The 16,003-nt window shown below is 32.0% G+C and overlaps 1 protein-coding gene across 1 annotated transcript in view; it reads right to left on the bottom strand.

Moving 5' to 3' along the window:
* The window catches only part of LOC123703450 (calsyntenin-1), a 177,270-nt gene that overhangs the window by 24,270 nt on the left and 136,997 nt on the right, over nucleotides 1–16,003 (bottom strand). The window contains exon 2 of the mRNA XM_045651442.1: nucleotides 255–415. Coding sequence (XP_045507398.1) covers nucleotides 255–415 — 161 coding nt within the window. The remainder of the gene's footprint in view (nucleotides 1–254; nucleotides 416–16,003) is intronic.

Below are 16,003 nucleotides of genomic sequence, written 5' to 3' on the forward strand. Positions count from 1 at the left end.
AGGACCATTGGGAATAACAAATTTAGCAGTCTAATTGCTCAAACTATAAACACGTGAATCTGCATTCCAATCCAAGAATGTATTACCACAAATTCAAATTATTCAAAATTCAAATTACATTGATTTTAGAATGCAGTTACAAATATCGGCGTTGTTATTACAAAATAGCGCTAATGCGCTATATTGTTTGTATTATCATTCAACCCATTATCTGGGTGTGCAAATATTTAAATTAAATCAATCAACTCGTTTACCTCAAAGGGCGCCTCCCCATGGTGCTTGTTGTTCAGTATGAGGAAGGAGCAGAGCGGTCCGCGGGCGCGTATCGTCGGCGTCACCTCCACCAGCGTCTCGTTCTCTCTAATTAGCCCATGGTAACCCTCGTCAGGTTCCGCCAGCTCCAGGTATGGAATGTCTGTAAAAGAAGGAGATTTTGTTTAATTTTTCTGTTACAGGTGAAGCTGGGCTAACAATTTGGTCTTCGATTAATCATAAGTAGGACATTCAAAATTAGGCAGGTCGTTACAGCTAATGCCTTGATACGTAACTTGATTAACTGATATTGAAGCACCCGATACACGATGTCAAACATTTTATATACGAGGGAAAAGTTAACTAATTTAAGTAGATGAAAAAGAAAAAAAAATCATAATGCAGAATCAATAGCCATTGCATTAAGATGAATCGATTAATTAAAGAAACCTTCCTACTTTAAAACTAGTCTCCAATACGCCTTGCCTAGTTCTTAAAGCGTTCGAAATCACGAGTTTTTTTTTTCTATTTATCCCTCAATTTCGCTGATTGAAATCTTTGAATCTCGGAAAATCCTCTTGACGTTTCGCCTCGAATCCTGCTTTTAAAACTTTTCGACTCTCACTTAAAACTTCATTCATTATCTAAATCTTATTGGGAGGCTGTGTGCCTTTTGAATTATGTATGGCGACCGCATACGTGAAGGCACTCGCAATTTGGAGAGTGGCCAGAATGCCAGCGGTCTTTGATAACACTATGTGAATTAGTTCTAGATAAAATAAAGAGGAGTGCGGAAGGCAAATAGTTTGGTACCGCTCCATGGACAGAGAAGTTTAATTAAAAGACTTTTAACCGCACGTAAACCCTCGTGGACAGTTTATCAACAAATTAAATAAGACCTTTATCTAAATTTTATCTTTATTCATTCAATAACAATATTTTGTTAACAGTTTTAGCAAAATTATGAGCTAATGAAAAAAAGAAGTACTATTGACTTTAAACAGAATATTTTAAAGTGAAAAAGTTGCGTTATGAAAACGGGCTTCTATTTTATGGAAAACATTTTCAATAGACTTTATTATAACTAAGTCTTCCTTCATTTTATTGGAAAAATTTCTCACGTAAGACTGAAGTAAGAAAATGGATGTATCTACGTGACATTAACAGAGAAGATTCTAGGCTACGTAAGGTGAAAATTTTTATTTAACTCTTTCATCTTATAAAATATAATAAAAGATAAAGCCATTGTTCCTACTTAATTTCATTTTTTTTACGCTTCAGTAAGCTTGTCATCGACAATTTCCCTGTAGATTTTCCTCTGGGAGCAGCGGATGCTTCCGATGAAACATTATATTTCGGTTGAATTGCTTTCATTTTTAAGTATAGGTATTTGGAAGTATTTAAGAGGATTTATATTCTAAGAAGAATGGAACGAAACAGGCTTATATTAATTGTATAATAAAAAATAACGATCTATTGTGACAATATTGAAGAAAATAATATTAAGATCAAACATAGCAATCACATAGCTCCGTAATGAAATGAAATGAAATGAAATGAAATAAATGAAATAAATTTATTACATTTTACAATGTATTTCATTACGTAAACTTACCTAAATCACTTCAAAACAAACACGCAACAACACTATGCTTTCATAATTCGATCTCTACGCGAATTACCATCCCTATCAAGCCTTTCGAACCACCTTTGGATACGGAACAAAAGGGTGATATTACGATTCAAATCTCCACCTCGAATCCTGCAATGGTGAAACAGAAATTTGCAACGATTCAATCAATGCATCCACGTAAATCGGTAACTGGGATACGTTTGAGCGGCTCTGTACCATAGCTTGCGTTGAACCCTGCTACTAGTGCCCTATTGTTGATGTATTAGTGATGTCTGATTTGAATTTTAATCGCGGTGTAAGAGCTTATGATTTGAGTTATTCTGGTTGTAGTAATTTTTTTGATAATACGACACGTTGTTCGAAGCGAAGACAAAATTTTACAGTTATTCTACATCCAAATATTCATTTGTAAATTTAACACGTTTTTCCAAGCAAATACGAATTTTAGATGCGTTTATGTACACGATTTGATATTTGCTCACGCATATCTCCTTCAAACTGTTTCTTCCTTGTTTTTTTGAATTATAATTTCGAGACATCAACTTCTGGTTTCCTAATTATGATTTAAAATGAAACCTTATTACAAGCCAGTGCTTGTAATCTTACATTGTGCAACTAAAGTGGTCTATCGCTATGATTCATCTTAAAAAAGCTCTGTAATTTCCAACAGCTCAATAACGAAGCAGAAACCTCAATAAATCACAGTTCTCCACCACTCTCAATTTAAGCGGCACAAAACATCACAATAGTAAAACTGACCCGAGAATCGAATCCGGATTTACTGGCAGATACTATCCCGGGTTTATATCCCGATTTGACGAATGTCCCGGGTTACGGGTGTCGTAAACCCCTTTGTATCGTGCATGTAACTAAGTAACTGGTAGCTGCCAGCCCTGTAATGTAAATTTACTTTCGCCGAGTGCTAAGAAAATAGCGGCCATTTTTCTAAAGACTTAAATTGGATACCGTTTTATGTTCCTTTCTTGTATATTTTAGAATAGCTGTAAGTGAAGGTTTATTCTGTAAAGAGTCTTGGCAAGGTGTATTTACGCAGGTTTATAGATTATATGCCACAGATGTTACAATTTAAAAGATAAGTTACGTCTTTTAAACTTCGGCACATATTATAATCGTCTTGCAATACATGACAGCATACTTGATCACACAAGCTTTTTTTTTCGAAATTGTTCATTAGCGAGAGAAGTTTTCCCGAAGAAACGACCAAAATCCCTACCTATGTAAACACTCAGTTCTGACACCCAAAAAAAAACAAAACATTTTCTTCACACTGACAGCCCTAAGCACTCTTTACGAGCGCGTTAAACAACTCGAAGGGCGCCAAGGGGAGAAAAAAATAACACCCATGTTTAAACGTGGTTTAAAGGCATTTTGGTGCAGAGTTTTCGACAAACAGGGAAATTATTTTTCATTTAAACATGTTTTTTTTTCTCTCAGCTTCAGTGTATTTCTTTATTTAAATATTTCGTAGATGATTCACCAAATACTTCACCAGTACATTTAATTATGTTTTGGTATTATTTGATTGAAATATTTTTTAATAATTTTCTCATAAAAATCATCTGAATCTTATTGATTGTTTAAAAGTATCATGTTAATACACAGTGTTATTAGTTTAATAGATATCAAACATTGGAGTATAACAGATTACATTCTGCATCATATGAAAAAGTACCAGGAACCTCCATATTTCCGATTTTTCATAGTTCTCACACTTTTACCAAGATTGGACGTACAATGAGCGATGTAAGCTATCATTTTGCGTTATACCTTTGCTTTATACTTTAAAAAACCGTTGCAGCTTGATGGAATGAGCTAGCTTTCAAGCAAAATAAGCCTTAGTTAAGATGAAATATGTTCTTGTTTAATTCGTAGCTAGATGTCATTATAAACGAGTTTTTTTTAACATCGTTTGGTAAGCTTCATCCAACCAAAAATAACTTCAATACAGCGAAAAATTCCCCAATTTTTAATCAGCACAATGACAAGCAAAACCGCGGCAAAATCTAAAAACAAGCGATTACTCAGCGCAACCTCGCACAATTGAGATTTACGCGCGCGTAATAAATTCACGTTACGCGCCGTAACACGCACGCGTAATTTAATAAAGCGGGCCACAATGGGTAATTATAATTGCGTTCGCATCACTTTTGTTAAAAAACATTGCCTACACATACTAATTTCGATTTTCGTATTTTACAAACGTACCTGGTAGGCTTTAAAGGTTTTATACAAAGCCTCATGTAGGTATAACATGTCTCAAATACGGTAAATACAGGCTTCCAGATATCAAATATGTATTGCATTCTTTGTTTTCTATTACGGAATACCTTTGCTATATCAATATGTACTTTTAAAAATGTCTATTTATAAATTGCAATGCAGTTATATTTTTGGCATTGAATAAAAATTATTTGAAAACATAATGCTGTAAAATCAGAGGGTTTATTACCCATTAATACATAGATTACAACATAGTCATCTATTGTATATCGGTGCATTTACATCAAACGAACTGTATAAGAGCAAAAGCATTCTTTCGTGATCTTTAGTGTAAACGAAAACTCGTATTCTATAAATTGTTTTCATAATGTCCTTGTGAGGCTATGTGCCATTAAATAAATGTTTTCTTTCTTTCTATTCAGTGTTGATCAGTATTAGAACAATGCATAGAATCCTTTCGAACGCACTAAGAACAACATAAGAATGTTCTACGCTTGTTTACACTAAAATAATTTGACATAGAGGAGTTAGAATGAGCATTTGCTCGTTTGATGTAAATGCACCGTATAAAAAAAATCCCAAACAGTGTTATAACATTTGAGCCGCTTATACCATCAAAATCACAAACCAGCAAACGCCACTTAAACCATAACCATACGTCAGAACTTAGAGTATCCGAAACATAACAACTGCAAAAGTGTATGTTAAGGTCAAGTTAAATATTCCGGTCAGCGATAGTTTATGGCGATCGTAAATTATGCCGTTACACGGGACCCTTTCTCACTCCGCTCCCTGAATACGAAAACACGAGTCTACTGTACGTAGTGTGACGTAGGGTTGCTGAGCGCGTTTTAGGATATGGTATTCAATTGCAAGCTTTCAGTTGTGGACGAGAATAATATGATATGACTCCAGGTAGATATTTCAGATTCAGATTTATTGAAATTTATGAAAAAGTACTAAGATACACGGTATTTTCCCCCGTAAATATGTTAATAATTGATATACAGTTTCTTACCAATAGAGCGGTTATAATATGTACCAAGGGCTGATTTTTCAATCCTTGGTTAAAATTTTTGGCGCAAAATGGAATAACTATATAAGCAAAGTAAATACAGTATCCAAATTCTAAAATTCATTTCATTTTACTATGCCAAATACTTGTTAATTTTTAAACCGAATGAATAATCCCGGAGATTCGCATAATTTCTATTTGGCAACCCTTGTTTGAACACTGCCACAGTCTGTTGCTAATAAATACAATTTTCCGAGTTACTAGATAAAATTTAACTAGGAAGCCCTTATAAATTAATTTATTGAAGCCATGAAATGACGAGGAGCTTCAATATTATAACAGGACTAGCTTTTATCACCTGACACTACTCGTATTTCAGTTATGGGTACTTATTCTTTACGCGATCACAGCATAGAATTATGAAAACGTATTATATTGTGCTTTTTGCTTTACTTTTATCTCACATTCTGATGGAATTAAGTGTAACTATACAATATAATATGAAAAACGACAATCTTGCTAATGTATATAAACGATCCGAAAGTTAGATGGTAACTATTTACTTTGTAGGATCGTTTGATTTTAAAGAAATTTTTCGTGCACATGAATTATAACCCAACATAACATATAGGCAACGCGTAGTCGATCTGAAATCATTTAACCACACCCAAATTAAAATCAATCACTGCACTACAAATGCCCCATACCCCACAAGAGATTTAACGTCAATATCAATATTACAGACCCATAATTGTCTGTCATTCTCCTGGGATTATATCAAACCAGCGCAGGTCGAGTCGGGCCACGATGAATAATATAGCTTGTCTAAGATCGAAGCCGTTCACGTAAAGAGCTTTTGACTGAGTACTATGCTTACCTATAGATCTAGTAATAATGTATACTCATATTAAATGCAGAAATTTGTATGTATGTTAGTACATCACGTCAAACTACTAAAGGCAAGGTAACGCAGCCGTGCTGAAGCTTATCTAATGGAATAACACATAATAAGTTACTCTATTTTTTCGTGCGGTTGAAAACGACCGAATTAATTTTTCTTACGATTTTGTCAACCCTATTTCAATATGTCATACTACATATTATATTTCTTGTATCTAGACTAAAATAGAAACAATCTAAAATAGTGCCTAGACAGAGATCTGTAGCTATCCAGATTCTAGTGCCTAGTTAGGTAAGCTGGCACTTAAATGAGCTCCGTCACGCTGGAACCCGCTTTAAAAAAAACCTTACTTTTTTTCAGCCTATTTTACCTACAAACGATGCTAATAAATGTAGTATAGGTCAATTTTTTGTAGTCTTATTAGTTACTTAGAAAACATCATTGATATCGTTCGAAGTAAAAAATATAAATAATAGCGTGTTGATTAGTTTTGGAATGGGTTCCAAATTGATTGTAGTTTATTGTAGTGGCAAGAAAATTCTTTATTTGCGTTGTTTTATCTCAAATTATTGCAAGAAGGTCACAATAAAAAGATTTTAAAAAATAAATAACACTTGTTCAAAAACTACAAACGATGCTAATAAATGTAGTATAGGTCAATTTTTTGTAGTCTTATTAGTTACTTAGAAAACATCATTGATATCGTTCGAAGTAAAAAATATAAATAATAGCGTGTTGATTAGTTTTGGAATGGGTTCCAAATTGATTGTAGTTTATTGTAGTGGCAAGAAAATTCTTTATTTGCGTTGTTTTATCTCAAATTATTGCAAGAAGGTCACAATAACAAGATTTTAAAAAATAAATAACACTTGTTCAAAAACTACAAACGATGCCAATAAATGTAGTATAGGTCAATTTTTTGTAGTCTTATTAGTTACTTAGAAAACATCATTGATATCGTTCGAAGTAAAAAATATAAATAATAGCGTGTTGATTAGTTTTGGAATGGGTTCCAAATTGATTGTAGTTTATTGTAGTGGCAAGAAAATTCTTTATTTGCGTTGTTTTATCTCAAATTATTGCAAGAAGGTCACAATAACAAGATTTTAAAAAATAAATAACACTTGTTCAAAAACTACAAACGATGCTAATAAATGTAGTATAGGTCAATTTTTTGTAGTCTTATTAGTTACTTAGAAAACATCATTGATATCGTTCGAAGTAAAAAATATAAATAATAGCGTGTTGATTAGTTTTGGAATGGGTTCCAAATTGATTGTAGTTTATTGTAGTGGCAAGAAAATTCTTTATTTGCGTTGTTTTATCTCAAATTATTGCAAGAAGGTCACAATAACAAGATTTTAAAAAATAAATAACACTTGTTCAAAAACTACAAACGATGCCAATAAATGTAGTATAGGTCAATTTTTTGTAGTCTTATTAGTTACTTAGAAAACATCATTGATATCGTTCGAAGTAAAAAATATAAATAATAGCGTGTTGATTAGTTTTGGAATGGGTTCCAAATTGATTGTAGTTTATTGTAGTGGCAAGAAAATTCTTTATTTGCGTTGTTTTATCTCAAATTATTGCAAGAAGGTCACAATAACAAGATTTTAAAAAATAAATAACACTTGTTCAAAAACTACAAACGATGCCAATAAATGTAGTATAGGTCAATTTTTTGTAGTCTTATTAGTTACTTTTTGTAGTCTTATTAGTTACTTAGAAAACATCATTGATATCGTTCGAAGTAAAAAATATAAATAATAGCGTGTTGATTAGTTTTGGAATGGGTTCCAAATTGATTGTAGTTTATTGTAGTGGCAATAAAATTCTTTATTAGCGTTGTTTTATCTCAAATTATTGCAAGAAGGTCACAATAACAAGATTTAAAAAAATAAATAACACTTGTTCAAAAACTACAAACGATGCCAATAAATGTAGTATAGGTCAATTTTTTGTAGTCTTATTAGTTACTTAGAAAACATCATTGATATCGTTCGAAGTAAAAAATATAAATAATAGCGTGTTGATTAGTTTTGGAATGGGTTCCAAATTGATTGTAGTTTATTGTAGTGGCAAGAAAATTTTTTATTTGCGTTGTTTCATCTCAAATTATTGCAAGAAGGTCACAATAACGAGATTTTAAAAAATAAACAACACTTGTTCAAAAACTACAAACAATGTAGTTGATTGTAGCTAAACTCATATGTTTGTAGTGGCTGCTAAACCCCTGTAAGCAATAAAAAACAAAAAATTTAGTGTTCAATAAGTTAATATATTCAAAACAATTATGAGCCTTGGATTTCGTGTCGTTTGTAGTTTTATTATTAGTTGAAATTATAAAAAATAACAAATAGTAGTACTAAGTTATATCACATATCACTCTTGTAATTGCTTGTAAATATTTATGATTATTTTATTACATAAAATAGCATATGTATTGTTTTTTTCTTCATTAAATCTTTTTTAGACACTACTTTTTTCTTAGAGCTGCTGGAGATTCCGTCATGAAGTTCCCACTTATTGTTGCTTCTACGTAAGTAAGGTCGATAATGACCAGTCTCATTGATATATATATGCTCTATGGCACCAACTAAAATGTACGTATTATTTAACACTTCTAGCTCAGCAGGGATTTGTAATAACGAAGTGCCAGAATTCGGATCCCTTTTGAGACTATTTTGATTGACCATACTTGTGAAGAAAACTTCAATATCAATCCATAGATGATTACCGGGTTGAAAGCTAAGATCATTTCTAATGTTACAAGTATGACACCGTCGTACATTTGATTCTAGATATTTCAATAATGATTGCTGTAGTCCTTGTATCCCATTATTTGTCAAGGGTTCAAGATGTGTAGCTATCACAGCTAAGGTAGATGAGCTACTTTTTTCGCAGTTTACACAGGTTGACTTAACGGTTAATGAAGGAACTTTTTTAAACATTTGCGTGATTGTGTTGCTTATATTAGAGTTACAGTCTATTATACCATTCTCAATTTTCATGAATTGAAGAATGAGATTTGCTCTTTGTTGATAGACACTTGTATTTATACCTTTGGATGAAATTAATTTGATAATTTCAAAGACATCTGAGTCGTTTTTATCTACATAATTATGATATATAAATCGATCCACATAAGCGATAAGTATACAGTGTAATGCTGAATCAATAGGACACGTATTGCTTAATTTCACTAGTCCTTGTTTTGTTTTTAATGGCGCCAAGCAATTACATTTATTGGCATCGTTTGTAGTTTTTGAACAAGTGTTATTTATTTTTTAAAATCTTGTTATTGTGACCTTCTTGCAATAATTTGAGATAAAACAACGCAAATAAAGAATTTTCTTGCCACTACAATAAACTACAATCAATTTGGAACCAATTCCAAAACTAATCAACACGCTATTATTTATATTTTTTACTTCGAACGATATCAATGATGTTTTCTAAGTAACTAATAAGACTACAAAAAATTGACCTATACTACATTTATTAGCATCGTTTGTAGTTTTTGAACAAGTGTTATTTATTTTTTAAAATCTTGTTATTGTGACCTTCTTGCAATAATTTGAGATAAAAAAAGCAAATAAAGAATTTTCTTGCCACTACAATAAACTACAATCAATTTGGAACCCATTCCAAAACTAATCAACACGCTATTATTTATATTTTTTACTTCGAACGATATCAATGATGTTTTCTAAGTAACTAATAAGACTACAAAAAGTAACTAATAAGACTACAAAAAATTGACCTATACTACATTTATTGGCATCGTTTGTAGTTTTTGAACAAGTGTTATTTATTTTTTAAAATCTTGTTATTGTGACCTTCTTGCAATAATTTGAGATAAAACAACGCAAATAAAGAATTTTCTTGCCACTACAATAAACTACAATCAATTTGGAACCCATTCCAAAACTAATCAACACGCTATTATTTATATTTTTTACTTCGAACGATATCAATGATGTTTTCTAAGTAACTAATAAGACTACAAAAAATTGACCTATACTACATTTATTGGCATCGTTTGTAGTTTTTGAACAAGTGTTATTTATTTTTTAAAATCTTGTTATTGTGACCTTCTTGCAATAATTTGAGATAAAACAACGCAAATAAAGAATTTTCTTGCCACTACAATAAACTACAATCAATTTGGAACCCATTCCAAAACTAATCAACACGCTATTATTTATATTTTTTACTTCGAACGATATCAATGGTGTTATCTAAGTAACTAATAAGACTACAAAAAATTGACCTATACTACATTTATTGGCATCGTTTGTAGTTTTTGAACAAGTGTTATTTATTTTTTAAAATCTTGTTATTGTGACCTTCTTGCAATAATTTGAGATAAAACAACGCAAATAAAGAATTTTCTTGCCACTACAATAAACTACAATCAATTTGGAACCCATTCCAAAACTAATCAACACGCTATTATTTATATTTTTTACTTCGAACGATATCAATGATGTTTTCTAAGTAACTAATAAGACTACAAAAAATTGACCTATACTACATTTATTAGCATCGTTTGTAGGTAAAATAGGCTGAAAAAAAGTAAGGTTTTTTTTAAAGCGGGTTCCAGCGTGACGGAGCTACTTAAATGACTTCTTACACAATACGGTCGCCATCTTGGGAGGTTTCATTTGTAAATGTGCGGTGTTGGGTGCATTGTCTTAGCCGTCCCACTTACATTCAGCCTTTAGGGTTGTCAACAAACAGTTTGTGAATAATGAAAATGTAAGTATTGTATGATAATAACGAAAATAAGAATCTGATCCATTCTGATAAAATTAAAGTCCTCAATCATTTATATATATGATACATTACCTTCCTAATAACAGATAAAATAAGTCGATACAAAACTGCTTCAAAGCAACTCCCGTTTTAAGAACAAACATTTCCAATAAAGTTTGACCAAGCATAACTCAAAACCATCTTATACAATATTTAAAAAATAAAAATATTCAAGTCACGTAAATCCCCTGTAATTTGTGCCAACCCTAACAAATGATATCACAACAACTGCTCTATACTTTGTCGCAGTTTTTTACATTTTATATCTACAAAGTGCTTAAACAGGTGAAATGTAAGATGTTCTTGGATCTATTTTATCGTTGTTTCATTTTAGTTCTGATGTTACATTTTTCATTCTATACTCACTTTTGTTATTTATTCAACTGAGAATATTAGCGATTGAATAGGCTTTAAGTTTGTTCATAATTCATTTATTCAAACTTATAGAAGCCTCAACAGGCCTAAAAAAATTATGAGAATAATTGACATAAAACATTCAAGTTCTAATTTATATTTGTAAAAAAATTGTCCCCAAAAGAACAAGGTTAGATGGTACAAATTCACTGTTATCTATCTGATATTCAACAAGTTCACAAATTAATGACCTTTCTATGTTTTACATGGTAACACACTGACTCTGTATATAAATTACTAGCTGTGCCGCGCGGTTTCACCCGCGTGGCTCCATTCCTGTTGGTCTTAGCGTGATAATATATAGCCTATATTACTCGTGGATAATGTAGCTTTCGAATGGTGAAAGAATTCCTAAAATCGATCCAGTAGTTTATGAGCCTATTAGTGTAGCTTATAAGGGTTCAACGCTCTTCCTAACCACTATACCTACCAGCAAGAAAATTTATTTAACATTACCTTTATAACACCAATTACTTATCAACATTGTTCATCACAATCTCCATCAAGTACCTACTACTACTTATCTGAAAACCCTACCAAACTCAGACAGACAACCATAACAATACAACTGCAAAGAAAATACTGCGCAATTTAAAATTCCACGTCTAAAAGCCATCCGATATTTAACAGACAATGCGAAATAAGACTACTTCCTCCATCTTTCTTTGCTTGCTTTCTTTGCAACCGACGAAGCAAGTTCACTCTTGAATTGAACATTCCCCTTAACAATGGATGCAGTTAGTTTGACCAGAATTTTTATAAATAAATACCATATTTCTGTGTTTGAATGTGCTTTTAAAATAAGTGTGTTTTTATTATTTACATGATATAAACGGTTACTTTCAAATTGTTGGTAGAGCTGAACGATTTCTATTAAACTTATTAGTAGCAATGAAAGAATTTGTGAGGTAATATTATACAGGTAACATTTTTACAAATTTAAACTGCAGTCATATTGTCAAGTGCATAAAATAATTAAAAAAATATAAATCTTACTGTAACCTGAAAATAATTAAAACCATAGCTTATTTTTATTCTTACAACAATAACCTGGATCAAATAAATTATTAAAAACTAGCTTTCCAACCGCGGCATCGCCCGCGCAGTCAAAGAAAACTGAAAAACCCGCATAGTTCCCGTTCCCGTGGGATTACCGGGATAAAACCTATCCTATGTCCTTTCTCGGGTATCAAAATATCTCTACACCAAATTCCATGCAAATTGGTTCAGTAGTTAAGGCGTGATTGAGTAACAGACAGACAGACAGAGTTACTTTCGCATTTATGATATTTGTATGGATTTGAACGAGCACAGCTGCCTTCCACTCTGCACTCTCCGTCACAAGAAAAAGTAAACATTCCAGCGCTTCAATAATTCTAGCAAAGACAAACCGCTAAACGCTAAACTCCGTGTTCAAGCGCTAATCCCGCTATTTATTATGGAGACACGTAATCGACGGTCTAACGGCTAAACCTCTATTAAATGCAGTGCATAAGTTTGTTGAACACGACCTAGAATTGATCACTGGCTGGTTGAAATGTAATTTATTAGTTTGTGCAAGTGGGAATTAAGGAAAATGCACCCTATTAATTGCATGTAGAGTCGAAAATTGGATATTTGATTGAAATATGAGAAAGGACATTCGAGCGACGATTTGAGTATTATAACGATAATATAGCTATATCACATTATTTGCTTATCTTCATTCTAATAATTTGCATTTAGAATCCTTGTGAAGTTTATACCTTTAGAAAAAATGTTGTGTGGTTTTATGAAACCACGGTAAAAGTGAAACTGTTCGAACGGTTCCGAACACTGCTTTGTGTAGCGCATGTCGCGTGTCGGTCGGCTGCCGAGTAGGTATACCTACTCGGCAGCCGCGATACACGCGACATGCGCTACACAGACCAAAAAGTTTGAGACGATGTAATAAAAGTTTCACTTTAAAAAAAAAACTGAAATTAATTTAAAGATTGCACGTTGCAAGCATTGTTACAGATATAGGTATCGCAAGTGATAATAAAGCATAGGATAGTATTTTTTAATAAAAAAGTCAAAAGTAAACCACTTCAATAATAATCTAACATTTACTATGTCCAAGGAAGGTTTTCCTCTAAAGAAAAGCTGACTGGTTTAATTTACCATATAAATTACTGATTTAATATTACAACCTATATCAGACCTTCGTATTAAACAACCAACATTACCACAGAATGTCATACTACATGTAATAATTCACAAACGAATAGTTCAAGACATTACATATATCATCAACTCGCTATAATGTCGGCCATTTTGCCGAATTACGCCAACTCAGACTTTCCCATTTCCTAAATGAGTAAACGTTTATACGAATATAGACTTTACGCTTCGTTGATACGAGCTTTATTACATTGGTAGGATATAGGATTGTTTTTGATGGCGCATTTAATGGACGTAGTTTTCGTAATTTTGTTATGATATTTAAATCATAATATTTTACATAATGTAAATATCAACAGTTGCAGAGCAAAAACCGTTTAGTGTAATGAAACTCAATATTATTTTTATGTTTGGTGGTTGAACTGCTGTCTGAGTTTTCATGGAATAACCTCGGAGGCAAATATAAAAATAACATTTAATTCGTCGGTTTATTTATAGGTATGTACTTATTACAGTTCCAGAATTAAATGTGTGTCCATGTTATGAATGCTCCTTTTTGTTTCAAGCCTCCTCTTTCTTGTCTAAATAAATGCCTTGTAATTTTATTAACTCACTTTATATACATAAAACAGATTCGGGATAGTTAAACCATTTATAACTGAAATGTTTCGGTCGATTTTTATCTTTGATTTGTTCGCATTGTCCCCGCCCTCGAATAAAAGTCCTTATAAATTAATAGGGTCGTCTTCTAGTACGTATTTTTCCTTCACATATCGCGATCATACATAATACAATATATCGTTGTTTTCTTATTAAAATTCAGATTTGTAGTCTATATTTTTCAATGCTACATGTGCAGTAGTATCCACGCAAGCCTCAGTCATTAAACGATAAGTTGAAGTATTTCCGATTACCCATACCTAATCGGCAAGATACTAATCTATAACTATTAAAACATCATCACCATCATCATCAGATGATGATTGCGATGATGTATTATTTAATTTGTATAAGGAAGCACTTGACTACAATCTCGCCTGATGTTAGAATCATAATCATCACCATCTCGCAAGACACATACGCGTTTAATGTTATTAAAACATACATTCAAAATTCCACTTACACTAAACTAGTGTAATCCCCCGTACCGTGTCCCATTAGCAGCGCTAACACACGTCATCTGTAATCGCTTCCACGTGTGCAATCAATTCTAGGACGGATTTAGGTATACCTATACCAAGTTTGTTGCGAAATTTGTACCTATACAATTCTAGACGGATTCTAACGGAATTTTTCTATCAAACGAATATATGTCGTTGGATTTTTCTTAATTACATTTATGTATTTCTTAAACCTTCACATACACTAGATAAAAACTGAACCAATTTGAATATTCTGCACTTTTAATTCGGGTTATATTAGTATTAGTATATTATATTAGTATGGATTATCACAACGAAGGGAATTGATTAAAATAGTTAGCTATCAAGTACCAAACCCTTTTTCTAGTTACTTATATACAAGTTCACACATAGGCGGGGAAATAAGCTAGCTTCCATAAATAATAATATACATTTTCAAAAATCTAAACAAAACACTTCTCTCATATCAATACTATACTTAATGTCTCAACGGATTATTTACCGATTACCTATAGCCGTTTCATCAACTCAGACCTTCACTAGAATAGCGAACTGCGTATTATCGTCTCGGCAAATACAACATAATATAGAAACAATACCGCAAATAAAGCTTTTGTTTATCACATTTAATCCGAGATTAATGCGAAAATGATCCTTCGATGTATTGCCGATTTGCTTATTTATGTAGATATATTCGGTTTACGTTTTATCGGTACGATTTATCGTTTCGACTGGGCACTAGTAAAGTCATCCGATGTTATACAAATTTATTTCAATATGTATCTCCTGTATGCTTTATATTTTTACAACATTGGAATGATTTTTTATTAATAACAATAACAGAAACAATAAATACAAATATTGTCTTATTTTTATATGATATCAAGTGCACATACATACATATTATACGATATTACAATTTACAATACTTATTCCAAAAACGCTACTAGCTACAAATCCGAATGTTTGTATGTTTAACTGTTACGATAATAGTCCGGATTATAGTCAATTGTAATGGTAATAACCCTTCGCAGTTGGAATGAGAAATGAATTCGCATAACACTGTGTATTTATATTATGTGAAACATTAACTGCGTAGGGGTGAAATCACAATGTTTGCTTGGATGTTGAATAGAGAAATGGTTATATGATTATAGAGAAGTGGTATAAGTTGATGATGGTTTTGTTACTCCTTCCACTCAAAAACTACTGTAAATAATCGACTATTATAAACGGAAATGATTATATGAAATATTAATACGCAAGGGTCGAATTGACAACCATTAGCATTAGGTAATCACTATATTTAGCATAACTGCCTAAGTTCAAGTTAGTACTGTTTTTTGAAGAATGTTAATGAATTATTAAGAGCTATTGAAGCAATCGATACTATTTTTAACTATGACACTATTTAACATACATCAATCGATCGCATCAATGAA

The sequence above is a fragment of the Colias croceus genome, chromosome 26 (assembly GCF_905220415.1).
Source record: "Colias croceus chromosome 26, ilColCroc2.1".
Lineage (NCBI taxonomy): Eukaryota > Metazoa > Arthropoda > Insecta > Lepidoptera > Pieridae > Colias > Colias croceus.